At 39.0% G+C, this 12,667-nt stretch overlaps 1 protein-coding gene across 2 annotated transcripts in view; it reads right to left on the bottom strand.

Moving 5' to 3' along the window:
- The window catches only part of LOC131779303 (tRNA:m(4)X modification enzyme TRM13 homolog), a 23,457-nt gene extending 10,790 nt beyond the window's left edge, over positions 1–12,667 (bottom strand). For both annotated transcript variants that reach the window (XM_066164977.1, XM_059095838.2), the window contains exons 1-13: positions 12,533–12,667; positions 10,508–10,551; positions 9,225–9,291; positions 8,627–8,689; positions 7,228–7,297; positions 6,714–6,820; positions 6,268–6,346; positions 5,757–5,848; positions 5,200–5,278; positions 3,724–3,798; positions 2,961–3,057; positions 2,362–2,600; positions 176–290 (exon numbers count right to left, since the gene is read on the bottom strand). In XM_066164977.1, the coding sequence (XP_066021074.1) occupies positions 176–290; positions 2,362–2,600; positions 2,961–3,057; positions 3,724–3,798; positions 5,200–5,278; positions 5,757–5,848; positions 6,268–6,346; positions 6,714–6,820; positions 7,228–7,297; positions 8,627–8,689; positions 9,225–9,291; positions 10,508–10,551; positions 12,533–12,667 (1,262 nt within the window). The remainder of the gene's footprint in view (positions 1–175; positions 291–2,361; positions 2,601–2,960; positions 3,058–3,723; positions 3,799–5,199; positions 5,279–5,756; positions 5,849–6,267; positions 6,347–6,713; positions 6,821–7,227; positions 7,298–8,626; positions 8,690–9,224; positions 9,292–10,507; positions 10,552–12,532) is intronic.

Genomic DNA, 12,667 nt, shown 5'->3' with positions numbered 1-12,667 from the left:
AAGTGCATCTTTAAATAATCGCGCCTGGTAAACCCATGCCGAACGTGTGATTACCGATTTTATCGAGCTTTGGACTCCAACCTGCGACTTCAACGTTCAGAAATTCCGTTGCCGGTGGGAAAAGAATTTCAAGTAAGCTAAAACTGTACTGGAAAAGGGAATAGATATTTGGTACCTGTCTTCGTCATAAACCTCTTTTCTTTCTTCATCATTCTCTGAATTAATTTCTTGCGGAGTAATGTCTCCTATTGAGATGTCATGGCTGTCATCTCCCTCTCGGTCGTCATTCTCTTTGGAACGAGACGAAAAAAAAGTGGAAATAACAAATTCTATCAACACAGGGAAAAAACACCTTCTGTCTCCGTGTATAGCTCGATATATACCTTATAATACCGTTCTCTTCTTTTCGATGTGTAATGTAAGTTACGGATCCTCATTTCTAGCCATTACGGATATCCTGGGATCCACAACTCACAGTACAATACAAGAAGACAAACTTCACGAATTTATCAAAATATTTATCATATATCTCCTGACTGTGTGAAACGAATACTAATTCGGAGAATACGAGTTATTGCTTAACCCTTTCGCCACTGAGAGTGACTAGCGTCTAATTTCTCCCTTCTATATCACCTCTGAATCAAACATGAAAGTGATGAGAATAGAGGAGATGATCACCAACTAAAGCAGCTGTTGATTGTTACACAAATTCTCCTTATCAGCCTCTTAGGAAACGTATGGAGAACAGTATGGAGAATATGCCTTCTGGGGGGGTATGGAGAACAGTATGGAGAATATGCCTTCTGGGGGGGTATGGAGAACAGTATGGAGAATATACCTTCTGGGGGGGTATGGAGAACAGTATGGAGAATATGCCTTCTGGGGGGGGTATGGAGAACAGTATGGGGAATATGCCTTCTGGGGCGGGTATGGAGAACAGTATGGAGAATATACCTTCGGGGGGGGGTATGGAGAACAGTATGGGGAATATGCCTTCTGGGGCGGGTATGGAGAACAGTATGGAGAATATACCTTCTGGGGGGGGGTATGGAGAACAGTATGGGGAATATGCCTTCTGGGGCGGGTATGGAGAACAGTATAGAGAATATGCCTTCTGGGGGGGTATGGAGAACAGTATGGAGAATATACCTTCTGGGGGGGGTATGGAGAACAGTATGGGGAATATGCTTTCTGGGGGGGTATGCTGAACAGTATAGAGAATATGCCTTCTGGGGGGGTATGGAGAACAGTATGGAGAATATGCCTTCTGGGGGGGTATGGAGAACAGTATGGAGAATATGCCTTCTGGGGGGATATGGAGAACAGTATGGAGAATATGCCTTCTGGGGGGGTATGGAGAACAGTATGGAGAATATGCCTTCTGGGGGGGTATGGAGAACAGTATGGGGAATATGCCTTCTGGGGCGGGTATGGAGAACAGTATGGAGAATATACCTTCGGGGGGGGGGGGTATGGAGAACAGTATGGGGAATATGCCTTCTGGGGCGGGTATGGAGAACAGTATGGAGAATATACCTTCGGGGGGGGTATGGAGAACAGTATGGGGAATATGCCTTCTGGGGCGGGTATGGAGAACAGTATAGAGAATATGCCTTCTGGGGGGGTATGGAGAACAGTATGGAGAATATACCTTCTGGGGGGGGTATGGAGAACAGTATGGGGAATATGCTTTCTGGGGGGGTATGCTGAACAGTATAGAGAATATGCCTTCTGGGGGGGTATGGAGAACAGTATGGAGAATATGCCTTCTGGGGGGGTATGGAGAACAGTATGGAGAATATGCCTTCTGGGGGGATATGGAGAACAGTATGGAGAATATGCCTTCTGGGGGGGTATGGAGAACAGTATGGAGAATATGCCTTCGGGGGGTAATGGAGAATATGCCTTCTGGGGGGTATGGAGAACAGTATGGAGAATATGCCTTCTGGGGGGGTATGGAGAACAGTATGGAGAATATGCCTTCTGGGGGGGTATGGAGAACAGTATGGAGAATATGCCTTCGGGGGGGGTATGGAGAACAGTATGGAGAATATGCCTTCTGGGGGGGGTATGGAGAACAGTATGGAGAATATGCCTTCTAGGGGGGGATATGGAGAACAGTATGGAGAATAGCCTTCTCGGGGGGGGGGGGTAAGGGGTTAAACTGCAAACGGAACTTTTTACTTGAAGGGAAGTAGTAAATTCTACGGCTTCCTTAATTTTCGGGATTTGCTATTTTTGTGAGTATTTATTTTTGCACATTCCGTACAATTCGTAAAATTTTCATATCACATGGAAAAAGATATGGCAACTTCTAGCAGTTTAATGCCAAGACAACAAGAACAGCCGGCCAATCCTCACCTGTGCTGTCAACAGTCCGCTCAGTAACTCCCCTTCGACGTTCCCTTAACCTTATTCCACATGTTGCCCAGCTACTAAGGCAGCACAGCAGATGAAAATCTTCTGCAGTAAAGCCAAGATTCTGAAGGAACGGTCTGCCAACATACTGAGGCCAGGAACAACAATGGTGACAACACAGGGCCAATATCACTCCCTTCACTGGCCGTTTGTTGGGGTCAAGTTTTATCCTCTTGTCTTCTCTACAAGTTAAGACAGGAAGAATCCTTTCAGTTATTATTTATGATTTGAAGTGACCATCGCGGTAAGTTTCAGTGCTGAAACGAACAAATAAGAAATCAAGATTTCTTTCCCTGAGATATCACCTGACGTCACTTTAGAAACTTATAGTGCGATGTCGCTGAAAATGTAACCACACAGCATTCAACGACATACAGTTCGAAATTTTCATCCCACTTTCCCTCAGCTATAAAATAATACGGTTCAGCGAAAAAAAAGGCCTTAAAAAACTAAAATCATAAGGACTGTACGGAGCCTAAGGTTTCAACAAATAGACTGTTTTTTGGTGGCTAAAAAAAATGATATAAATACACCACACTAACCTCCGTGTCTCATATGCGTCGTTTTTTGTACTGTTGTCATGATCTGATTGCTTCTGGGTATTACCTAATGTTTCTATTAAGCAACGGAGAGTCAAGTCTGCCAAGAAAAATATCACAGTACATCACATTATTCGTTTGTCTACTGTCGCTGAATAATTCTGGCGTCGCCTACAATCCTGGAGCAACCAATTTCAGATATTTGGTAGCACGGAGCGCTAAACAATTCAAAAATCAAAGAAATCTCAAAGACTTATCAGAATAAAATGTAACATCACCAGTAGCCAATAATAACTCATAAAGAAGACAAGAAACTATCCAAAACGCGGAAAACGCGGAAAACGCGATTTTGATTGGTTGAGAGGGTGGCGCGTGGTTTCTGGACCAATAACAAAGCGGAGCGGTTTGGGTAATCTCAGAAAGTGTTTGCTGGATAATGGATGGATATTACAAGGAGAAGTTACATGCTCATCACTTCTGGGAGTTAAAGGGTAAACAGACGGTGGTAAGAGGTCTTTTAAGCGGCGATCGACCGCCGGTAACCGGCTTTATTGGAATCCTACAGATGAAACATACTTCTCCACCCTAGAGGCAAAATTATATAGCCTAACATACGGTGGTTGTCAAGTTTGTTTCGAAGAGTCAATCAGAACACAGAACTTCTAGAAAGATCGATTACGATAAAATACACCCTTTTCATACAAACTCAAATTAACAAAATGCACAGTCCTTAACAGGATTAACGTTACGTTTCTATAAATCGTACCTGTAGCAGCCCCACAAAGGTGTTTGCTGACAGCAACAACTTTCTGCTTACTATTTTGAATACATGGCACCTTACCTGAAACAAAAGGAAAAAGAAAAATGTAGATGAGAAATTCTTCTGCCTGCATTCCTAGACAAAACTTCTCGAAGATAAACATGAGATGCAGTGTAATAAAATTTTCACAAGTGCACCACAATGCTCAATATTTCCACTAGAGATTAACTAGCGGAATAAACTACTACGTGGCCGCCAAATATACTTCTAGGACAACAACAGCAACTATTCCGATGCCAGTGAATATTGAAATGGATTGGCTTGATACGGTTTACACGTGAAAAACATGACACGCGGCCCCTGACTAAATGCCTCGTTTTTCTCTCGTGATTGGCCCTCGGCTTCTTCGACCAGCTTGTGAATGAAGGCTTATTTCGCGCCTTTTCTGACACACTGATTTAAACACGTTCGAAACCATAGTACGAATACTACAACTTAACAGAGTGCCGATTAAAAGCTAACAGAATAATATTCACGTAATGATCTATTGAAATAGCCCAGATAAATACTGCATATTTTCAACCAAACTTAATGATAGAGCGCATTTCGATTGAGCGACGAAGAACCAAAGCCAAAGTAATCACAATAGCCAATCGTAGCAAAGGTAACCCAAACATCACGGCCAATGACGAAGGGCTAACGCTCGAAACGTCGACTTTGAAACTCTTTACAGAGGCCAATTTACATTATCAAGTTGATACAACCAAATTAACTTGTTAAGAACAAGGAAACTGACTTACGCCTGGGAAAACGCGAGTGACCAAGTCAACTGACTAAAGCGCGGGAAAACGCGAGTGACCAAGTCAACTGACTAAAGCGCGGGAAAACGCGAGTGACCAAGTCAACTGACTAAAGCGCGGGAAAACGCGAGTGACCAAGTCAACGGACCAAAGCGCGGGAAAACGCGAGTGACCAAGTCAATTGACTAAATCGCGGGAAAACGCGAGTGACCGGACAGACTTAACCCTTTAAACCCTAACACCAGTATGCACATTCTCCATACTGTTCTCTGTACAATTCCTGAGGCGCTGACAAGGAGAATTAGTTTAACAATCGAGAGAATCTTTAGTTAGTGACCACCTCTTGTATTAGCATGACCTTAATGTGTGATTCAGGGGTGATATTGTGAGGAGAAATTGGATACTAGTCACCCTTAGGGGTCAAAAGGTTAGGCGCGGGAAGACGCGAGTGACCAAGTCAACTGACTTAAGCGCGGGAAAACGCGAGTGACCAAGTCAACTGACTTAAGCGCGGGAAAACGCACCAAGCGACCAAGTCGTAATTGGTTTTAGCGAAGTCTGATTGGTTGCGACAGTGGCGCGAGTTTTCGAGACAAATCACCCAGCGAAGTTACGAAAAACCAATGCAATCCCGAATAATACTTTCGACACTAGTTTGAAAATTTCACTATATCATTCTTACTTAAATCAAGGTGTTTGATGTCCAAGTTTAATCGCTTAAAAGACGGTCCCTGATCCTCTCCTCTGTGATAGCGATCATACTGATGATAAAACAACAAAATTAGATGTCAGTGCCGTACAGTTTTTGCAAGACGAACTTATTTTCATGGGAAATTTTGGGAACTTATTTTCTCGGGAAATTCAAGTGGAACGTAGGATATTCCGCGTCAGAAAAGATCTACAAACGTTCTAACACAAATTCTCCAACGGATTGGCAACGCTACTCGTCATCTATTCCGTGAAAGACAGACAGTCAAGTGAGAAACATGATAGCGTGTGGCTATCAACAGAAACAAACAGAAAAAAATGAGCCTGTCTTGTTAAATTTTGATTGACTGGAGGATTCAAACCAGGGATTTTAACAACTGTTTCCATAAACGGCTGCCGATGGTGTAGTAGTAATTCAAATCCCGTCGAAGGCTAACTTTTTTCAGGCTTCTTTTCTGCAATTGATTAAATTGCAGCTGACCTACGACCATTATTTCTTTGCTTGATTTTCATCTGCAGGTGATAACTTACCTTATATCTGTTACTTGCTCTGTCAATGAGGAGATAGTCTACATCCTTTGCACCATTACCCACAGCAAGCTGAAGCCAATGAGACAACTTTCCTACAATGTTGAATCACCAAAACTAATAAATCTTAGATTACGAGCAATCCACGTCCACTGCATATACAAAACAGTAAGATAATACAGCACAGAAAGTTGATTTTAGCTCATTGATTCCATCATTTTCAGGTGCAAATTCTGCGCGATTTGCTGGCAATTGAATATCAAAGGATACATGTATTCGGAGTTTGAGTAGCCAATCAGAGCGCGCCCTCAATGTTATCTACTGTATTAGTATATACTAATCTGTTCTATTCTTTTCACTTACAGAGGTCTCACGGTCAATTTGACTCACAGAACCACTTCTAAGCTCAGTTTGAAACTACGGTACACAACTCACTCACTCACAGGCCTGGGAAAAGTAACAAATGAATATAACTTCTCTTTCTGCCTCTTCTTCTAAACAAACATAAACTTACCTCTGCCAGCTCCGAATTCCAAGAATATTGTACTGGGTTCTAAAAGATGTAGCTTGTCCATATGACCAATAAGAGAAGCCTGACCAGAAATATAATTTTAGAAAAATAATTTAGATTAGAGAAGATTGAAGACGTGTCATACAAATTAAACTTGTTTGATTGTTCACTTTTATTTTCTATTTATTAATTTTTTTATTTTCCATTTAATTTTTTTTTTTTTGGGAGGGGGGGGGGGCGTGGGATACCATAACTATTCATTTTCTTTGGCAACTAAAAGGAAAACTCTAAAAACATTTTCTACTATTGTGTTACAGTTCTCTTATTTTTGAAAGCTTGTAAGATGACCTAAAAGGGTTTTAAATTGTAGGTGGTAAGGTAGTTGGGAAGATATTCATAGATTACAAAGACAATCAGATACAGGATTCGGTACAAAAGAATTTGAGTACCTGTTGTTTTAAATGTTTTAAAACAGCAGGATTATCCACCATTTCTGTAACTTCTTCTTGAAATACATTATGAAATAGAACTTCCTCTGGGATTTTAGGAACGTGAGCTGAATATTAAAATAAAAAAAACACTCAAAATTGCCTTTTATTTCTGGTAAAACATAGAGAACTCTTAAGACATTGGTAGGCTTTAAGGACTTGTTGAAAAGCATAGCTCAAAAACAGCCATTTCTGGAGCCCAGACAAGTGTGCTAGAAAAAAACCTTTATAAATCTAACTCAGGAGGAAATAAGCTTAAGCAACATTAACAAACCACAAATTCAAGACCTGCCAACCAATATTTTGTTATTGTTTAAATCCTTGTCATTGAAGACCACCAAACACATGTAATTTGTTCTTTAGATTCTAAAAGCTTCGCTGTAATTAAGATGAATATGTAGAGTACCATAAGTTTGAATCTGCAGCATTCAATGCATGCAAATAGAAACAAACTTAGTTGTTTTATGCACAATACCTTTATAACATTCTTTAACTCTGTTGATTAACCATGCAACTTTCTCTTGAGAAACAGAACTCAATGAAGCCTAGAATAGAATAATATTCCAACACAAAATAAATTTTCCATAATACTTCCATCTGCAATTAACCTAGTTTTTGCAACCCTTGTCACCTCATTGGTTGTAAGACTTCTGATGATAAATCAGAAAAAATGTTTGTTTCACTCAGTTTCTTTTATAACCTAATGCATAACCTTCCCTCTGTATAAATATTTTGAAGAAACACTATAATTCACAAACTTAACATTTCACAAAATTTCCTAAAGCAGTTTTACTTTCCCTTTTAATGCCCTGCTTACCTCTTTTGATTAAAAAAAAACCCACAAACCCTAACAAGCTGTTGTTTTGTAGTTGGCAACAACTAGTATCAGCCACCCAGGATTGTTCAGAGAATTATTGCTCTCTGGAAGCCACTGAGATATAAACTAGTGTAAATATCTTTGATATCAAAGGATGAGGGCAGCTTTTGCCAGTAATATTGACCCTCTAGTATTGCTACATTTGGCAAATTCACCATAGTCAAGGAGAAGGTAGTAGAACAATGCATAATCCTGACATTTGGAAAATAAAGATGATGGGCTGGTTACTCAAACAAGGTCTAACTCAAACAAGGTCTAACCCAAACCATGGTTTGGATTAGAGAGGAAAACAAGGAATTTAGTCAGGGGCAGCGTATCATGTTTTTCATGTGTAAACCATATCAAGCCAATCCATTTCAATATTCACTGGCATCAGAATAGTTGCTGTTGTTGTCCTAGGCGTATATTTGGCAGCCACATAGTAGTGCAAAAAATGGCCCTCAGGTATTCTCTATAAAAGGATTGATTTAATAAAGTAAATGTCCTTCCACTGTTAGGATCAGCCTTCTTAACACTGTTCACAAAAATAAATGTTCAGATAAAAGGTAGTTTAGAACATAGTTTTGATAAACAAAAGCTAAACTTTGTTTAAATAACTGGCCCTTTTGAATGTGTCTCAAACTCTCAGCATGGAAGACCACATCAGTTGTAAAATACACTGTACAACAGCAGCACAAGTAAGAGGTTGTCTGAGGAAGCAATTACCCTCCATGAAAACACCTAGATTGAAACCCAGTTGCATTCATTCTTCTAAAACATATCCTGAATTCAAATTTTAGGAAAATATGAGTCTAACCCTTATGGGAAAATGACAATGTGCCTTTTTACTAAGTTCTGGCCAAAACAAAATGGTACCAAGTTTTGAGAGTCATTTCCTATTCCAATATCTGTTTGCTGTAGATACATTAGTATATGTGATTTGACACAATAGGGATGTTGTGGTCTTACAAGTGTCTGTAAACTTCAAATTGTAAAATCTGAATTGTAAAGAACGTACCCTTTCTGCTGTAGAGAATTTGTAGTTTGGTATACCAGAGTTGATGTTAGCACTGTAGTAGACCTACAAAAAAACACAAAACAAAATCAAAGAGCTGGTACATGTACAGTGTAAAATTACTCAAAACTCCCTTCACTTAATCAGTCACTCTAAGGGGTCAAAGGGTTAGCCCTTTACACCAAAACAACACTATCAATTCTCCACACTGTTCTCTCTTCATATCCTATGATAATGAAAAGGAGAATTTTATTGTCAATCAGGAGCCTCTTAAATTTATGATCATCCCTGTTATTCTCATGACCTTTACCCTTGATTCAAAGGTGGTTCTTTAAAGAGAAATCAGAAGCCAGTGGCTCTCAGGGGTTAAAAGGTCAACAAAAACAGGAAGATATAAAAAAGATCAAAACTAATTTTAAAAAATCTATTTCAAACCCCCCCCCCCTCTTCCCATCATTGCTTGTGTTCCACTGAACATCTCTACATGTTGTGTGAGCCTCTCTCTCAAAACCTTCTAAACCTGTAGGGAAATAAGTACAGTATGTATGTACGTCATAAAAATATGCATATTTTCTGTTAACCCATAATTTTTCTTACTTACAACTTGAGTTTTTTTTGTTTGATTGCATTTCTTGAGGTGACTTCCAAGCTGGTCTTCAAATACTGTGCTATGAATTAGAACGACCAATATTAAAATTTGTAATGTAAATGTAGCAGCAAAGAAATTACAGAGATATTCTTCAGCATTTTAACAGCCTCACTATTTATCAACAGATGAAGTTTAAATAAATTTTTATCATTATAATTTGTCATAATTTATACATATTTACAGGTGATTCATAGCTTCCAAACAAGCCCTTGGGTTTGTGTTTAGCCTTAACCCTCCTTACCAGGCACAGCGGAAAAAGTTATTGAAACCCTTGTAGATAACAGTTTAATTTCTCTCAAAGTACATTTCTTGACTTTGGCAATAAATGAGTGCCAGTGAACTGTCAGGAAAACCTGAAAAAACACGGAGCCATAACTTGCAGTGATCAAGCATCCATCTACAAGATTGCCCAGACTTCTATCCACTTCACGTGTTTTGTCTAGACCATGGTCAGCCTTAGTGGGATGAGCTGGTAAGCTCATAAACTAACTTGAATATTTTCCTCTTCCCTTTGGTATAGAACAAAAAGTTTTTGTAGTGTATTGTGTTTCATATTATTAAAGGGTTAACTCCCAGATCAAATTTATAACTCTCCTTACTGTCTGTCATACAATACTTATAATGTTAGTTCAGAGGATTTAGTATTGGATCAACTAGTTATCCCCAAATTGATAGTTTTCTTTACTCTCATCACCTATCTGCTTGATATTGTATTGATATTGCAAGGAGAAATTCTGTCTTGGTCACTCGTGGGAGTTAAAGGGTCAATAATGATAATAGGACTAGGTGGAGTCCAATTTGATTTATAATCATAAGAGTGATTGACAAAATCAGATGACCACAAAGGAGGAGTTTGATCTGTTAATCACAAGTATGATTACAGACAGAATTGGACAACACAAGGTCCTATTACCAATTAATCAAAACTATGACAAGATTTGAGATAAAAACTAAACATTGGTTATAAGTTTTCATAAAAAAAAATACAGTTAACTCAGCAAAATTCAAGACAACAGCACACATGATGCATTCTGTCCACTTGCACAGGCAGGTCTGTCCCTTCAACTGTCCTTTTATACTGTCCAATTATAAGCATGATGCATATACTGTCCTATTGGTTCTCAAATTGGGCTGGTGATAACCAATATGTGAGAGAATTTTGTTTTAGCTTTGATTAGAGCATTGAGAGGAATCACTTGACTAATGAATAATTTACAGTTATCTATCATTCTTACTGTTTCCTATCCAGAGGACAAGTGATCCTTTTTCGTCCAGCACCCTGTTGTGGGAGAGACCAAATAAAAAGGGATTTGTCATCTTGTTCCTAAGACTTGAATCACATAGAAAAAAAGCTCAATGAAAATGATCCAGGAGTCAGAGGGTTATAACGTGTTATTGCAGGCTGTAGGAGATGCAGATAACAGCTGGACTGTGGATTGGTAGGTCTAATATCAAGCGCTGGCAGGTTTATAGTGTCATATTTTGTCCTATTTTAGGGTAAGACAGCCTACTCTCATAACACACTCTTCACCCTGGAGTATGCTGGTATAAGTGTCAGGTATAGTACCACTTGTGTATATGTTAACCACAAAGGCGAATTTCATATGCTCAGACACAGGGTAGTCAGATGTGTATATAAATTATGATTTTTTTGCACGTGTTAATGAGGATCAGAAGGAAATATACTTAATTTAAGATTGTGAATAATGATTTATTTTTTTCATTGCAATCAGCACTCACTTCAGTGTTTACACACTAGAATGTCAACAGTTTCATTTTGCATTGCACATGATGATGTCTGATTGCAGAGCGCATCATATTACATCGAGGAAAGGTCAAGTTAAAGTAAATCACAACGTCAAAGACCAACATTCATCTGAAAACCAAAAACATAGAGCTTCTCTGGCTCAAACTGAAAACATTTTTGCGTTGCCTTGTCAAGCCAAACAACAAGGACAAACTTGTTGCAGGCATCCATAGGTTCTGGGACTCTGTGACTGCTGCTAAGTGCTACAAATACATTAGCCCCCTCTGAAAAGTTATTCCTGCTATACTCCAACACAAAGGAAGAGCCTCGTGCTACTAACAGCTTCCTTAATGAACAAATGGCTCCTTTAGGAGCCACCAATTTTATTGAAGTCTTGGATTACCGCTTTGACTGACCTGAGTTTGATTATTGCTGTATTGGTTTTTTGTCTAATTGCACGCACCGGCAAGTCTTAAACAAACTAGAACTTCATGTATCCTGCATTTAATTTTTCCTTTCCTTTTTAAGAGCAATTTGGTGAACATCAATCAATGATTTGACAAATATCAAAACAAGAAACAAATCCAGCTTCCCATAAAAATTTGTATACGAGTCACAAGACATAGTCATGACAGGTAACCATACTGAAACACAACACCATTGAAATAAGCAAGTAAAACTTAGTTTTTGTATAAATGGCCAGATGAACAAACCAGTTTTCAAGAACAGCATGTTCACCGATGACAAAAGCTATGAAATAATCATTTGCATGTGGGTTTGCATTCAGAACATGACAACTGGTTACAAACAGGCACCTTAGCTTTCTACCGAATTATAATACACTGAGAATAAATTTATTTTGATCAAATTCCCATGCAGTTTTGATGCATATTTTTTTAATACGTAGTGAGAAATAGCTATATTGATGAAAGAATTCCTTCGGAAAATGATAAGTCATTTGACAAAGTCGCATTGGTAACAGCATATCAGGAAGATCGGTTCGAACCGTGATTAAAATAAACAAGTTTGCTTGTCTTGCTAGTCAAGTAGTATTTTAGTGCTGTTACACTGTAGCCTATTCTTTAAAACGATAAACTGCCAACAACAGACAAACAAAAGGACTACCTCATACGCACTAATGAGGCAGATGTATCAATCTTATGCGCACACGTGCGATTTTTTTGACGCGCACGATTTTTTTATTCGCAATTGCATGCGATTTTTGGCACGTTTTATTCGCGTTTTTTGGTTAACGTAAACGCGAGTGGTACTGCAAAGTCAACCAATTTCTGGGATGCTAGTTGCAATAATCTGTAAGAATCTCTAGCAGCCCCTTACTTTATCATGTTTACAGTTCTTGCATAAAGAAAACAAATGGCAAGGGGACAGTGCGAAAATCTTACCTGGTCAACTAGCATCCCTTTCGGAACTATTAGAAATAACTTCTGATTTAGGACAAGCTTAGGCAGCCATCACATCTTCAAACATTTAAACTTGATCAATTAAGGCTTACTTTAGATTCTTCATCAAAAATCCTATGCTCTCCGCAATATTTGCTTCCCCCTGAAACTGTCATTCGGCAAAAACGGTGTTTTCGTTTCAAAAAGAAGGCACAAGTCATACGCTCCCTTTGCACGTCGTCCGCCAT

Source organism: Pocillopora verrucosa, chromosome 4, assembly GCF_036669915.1.
Source record: "Pocillopora verrucosa isolate sample1 chromosome 4, ASM3666991v2, whole genome shotgun sequence".
NCBI classification, from domain to species: domain Eukaryota; kingdom Metazoa; phylum Cnidaria; class Anthozoa; order Scleractinia; family Pocilloporidae; genus Pocillopora; species Pocillopora verrucosa.
The sequence above is the reverse complement of the archived record's forward strand: the minus strand, read 5'-3'. Positions and strand labels throughout refer to the sequence as shown.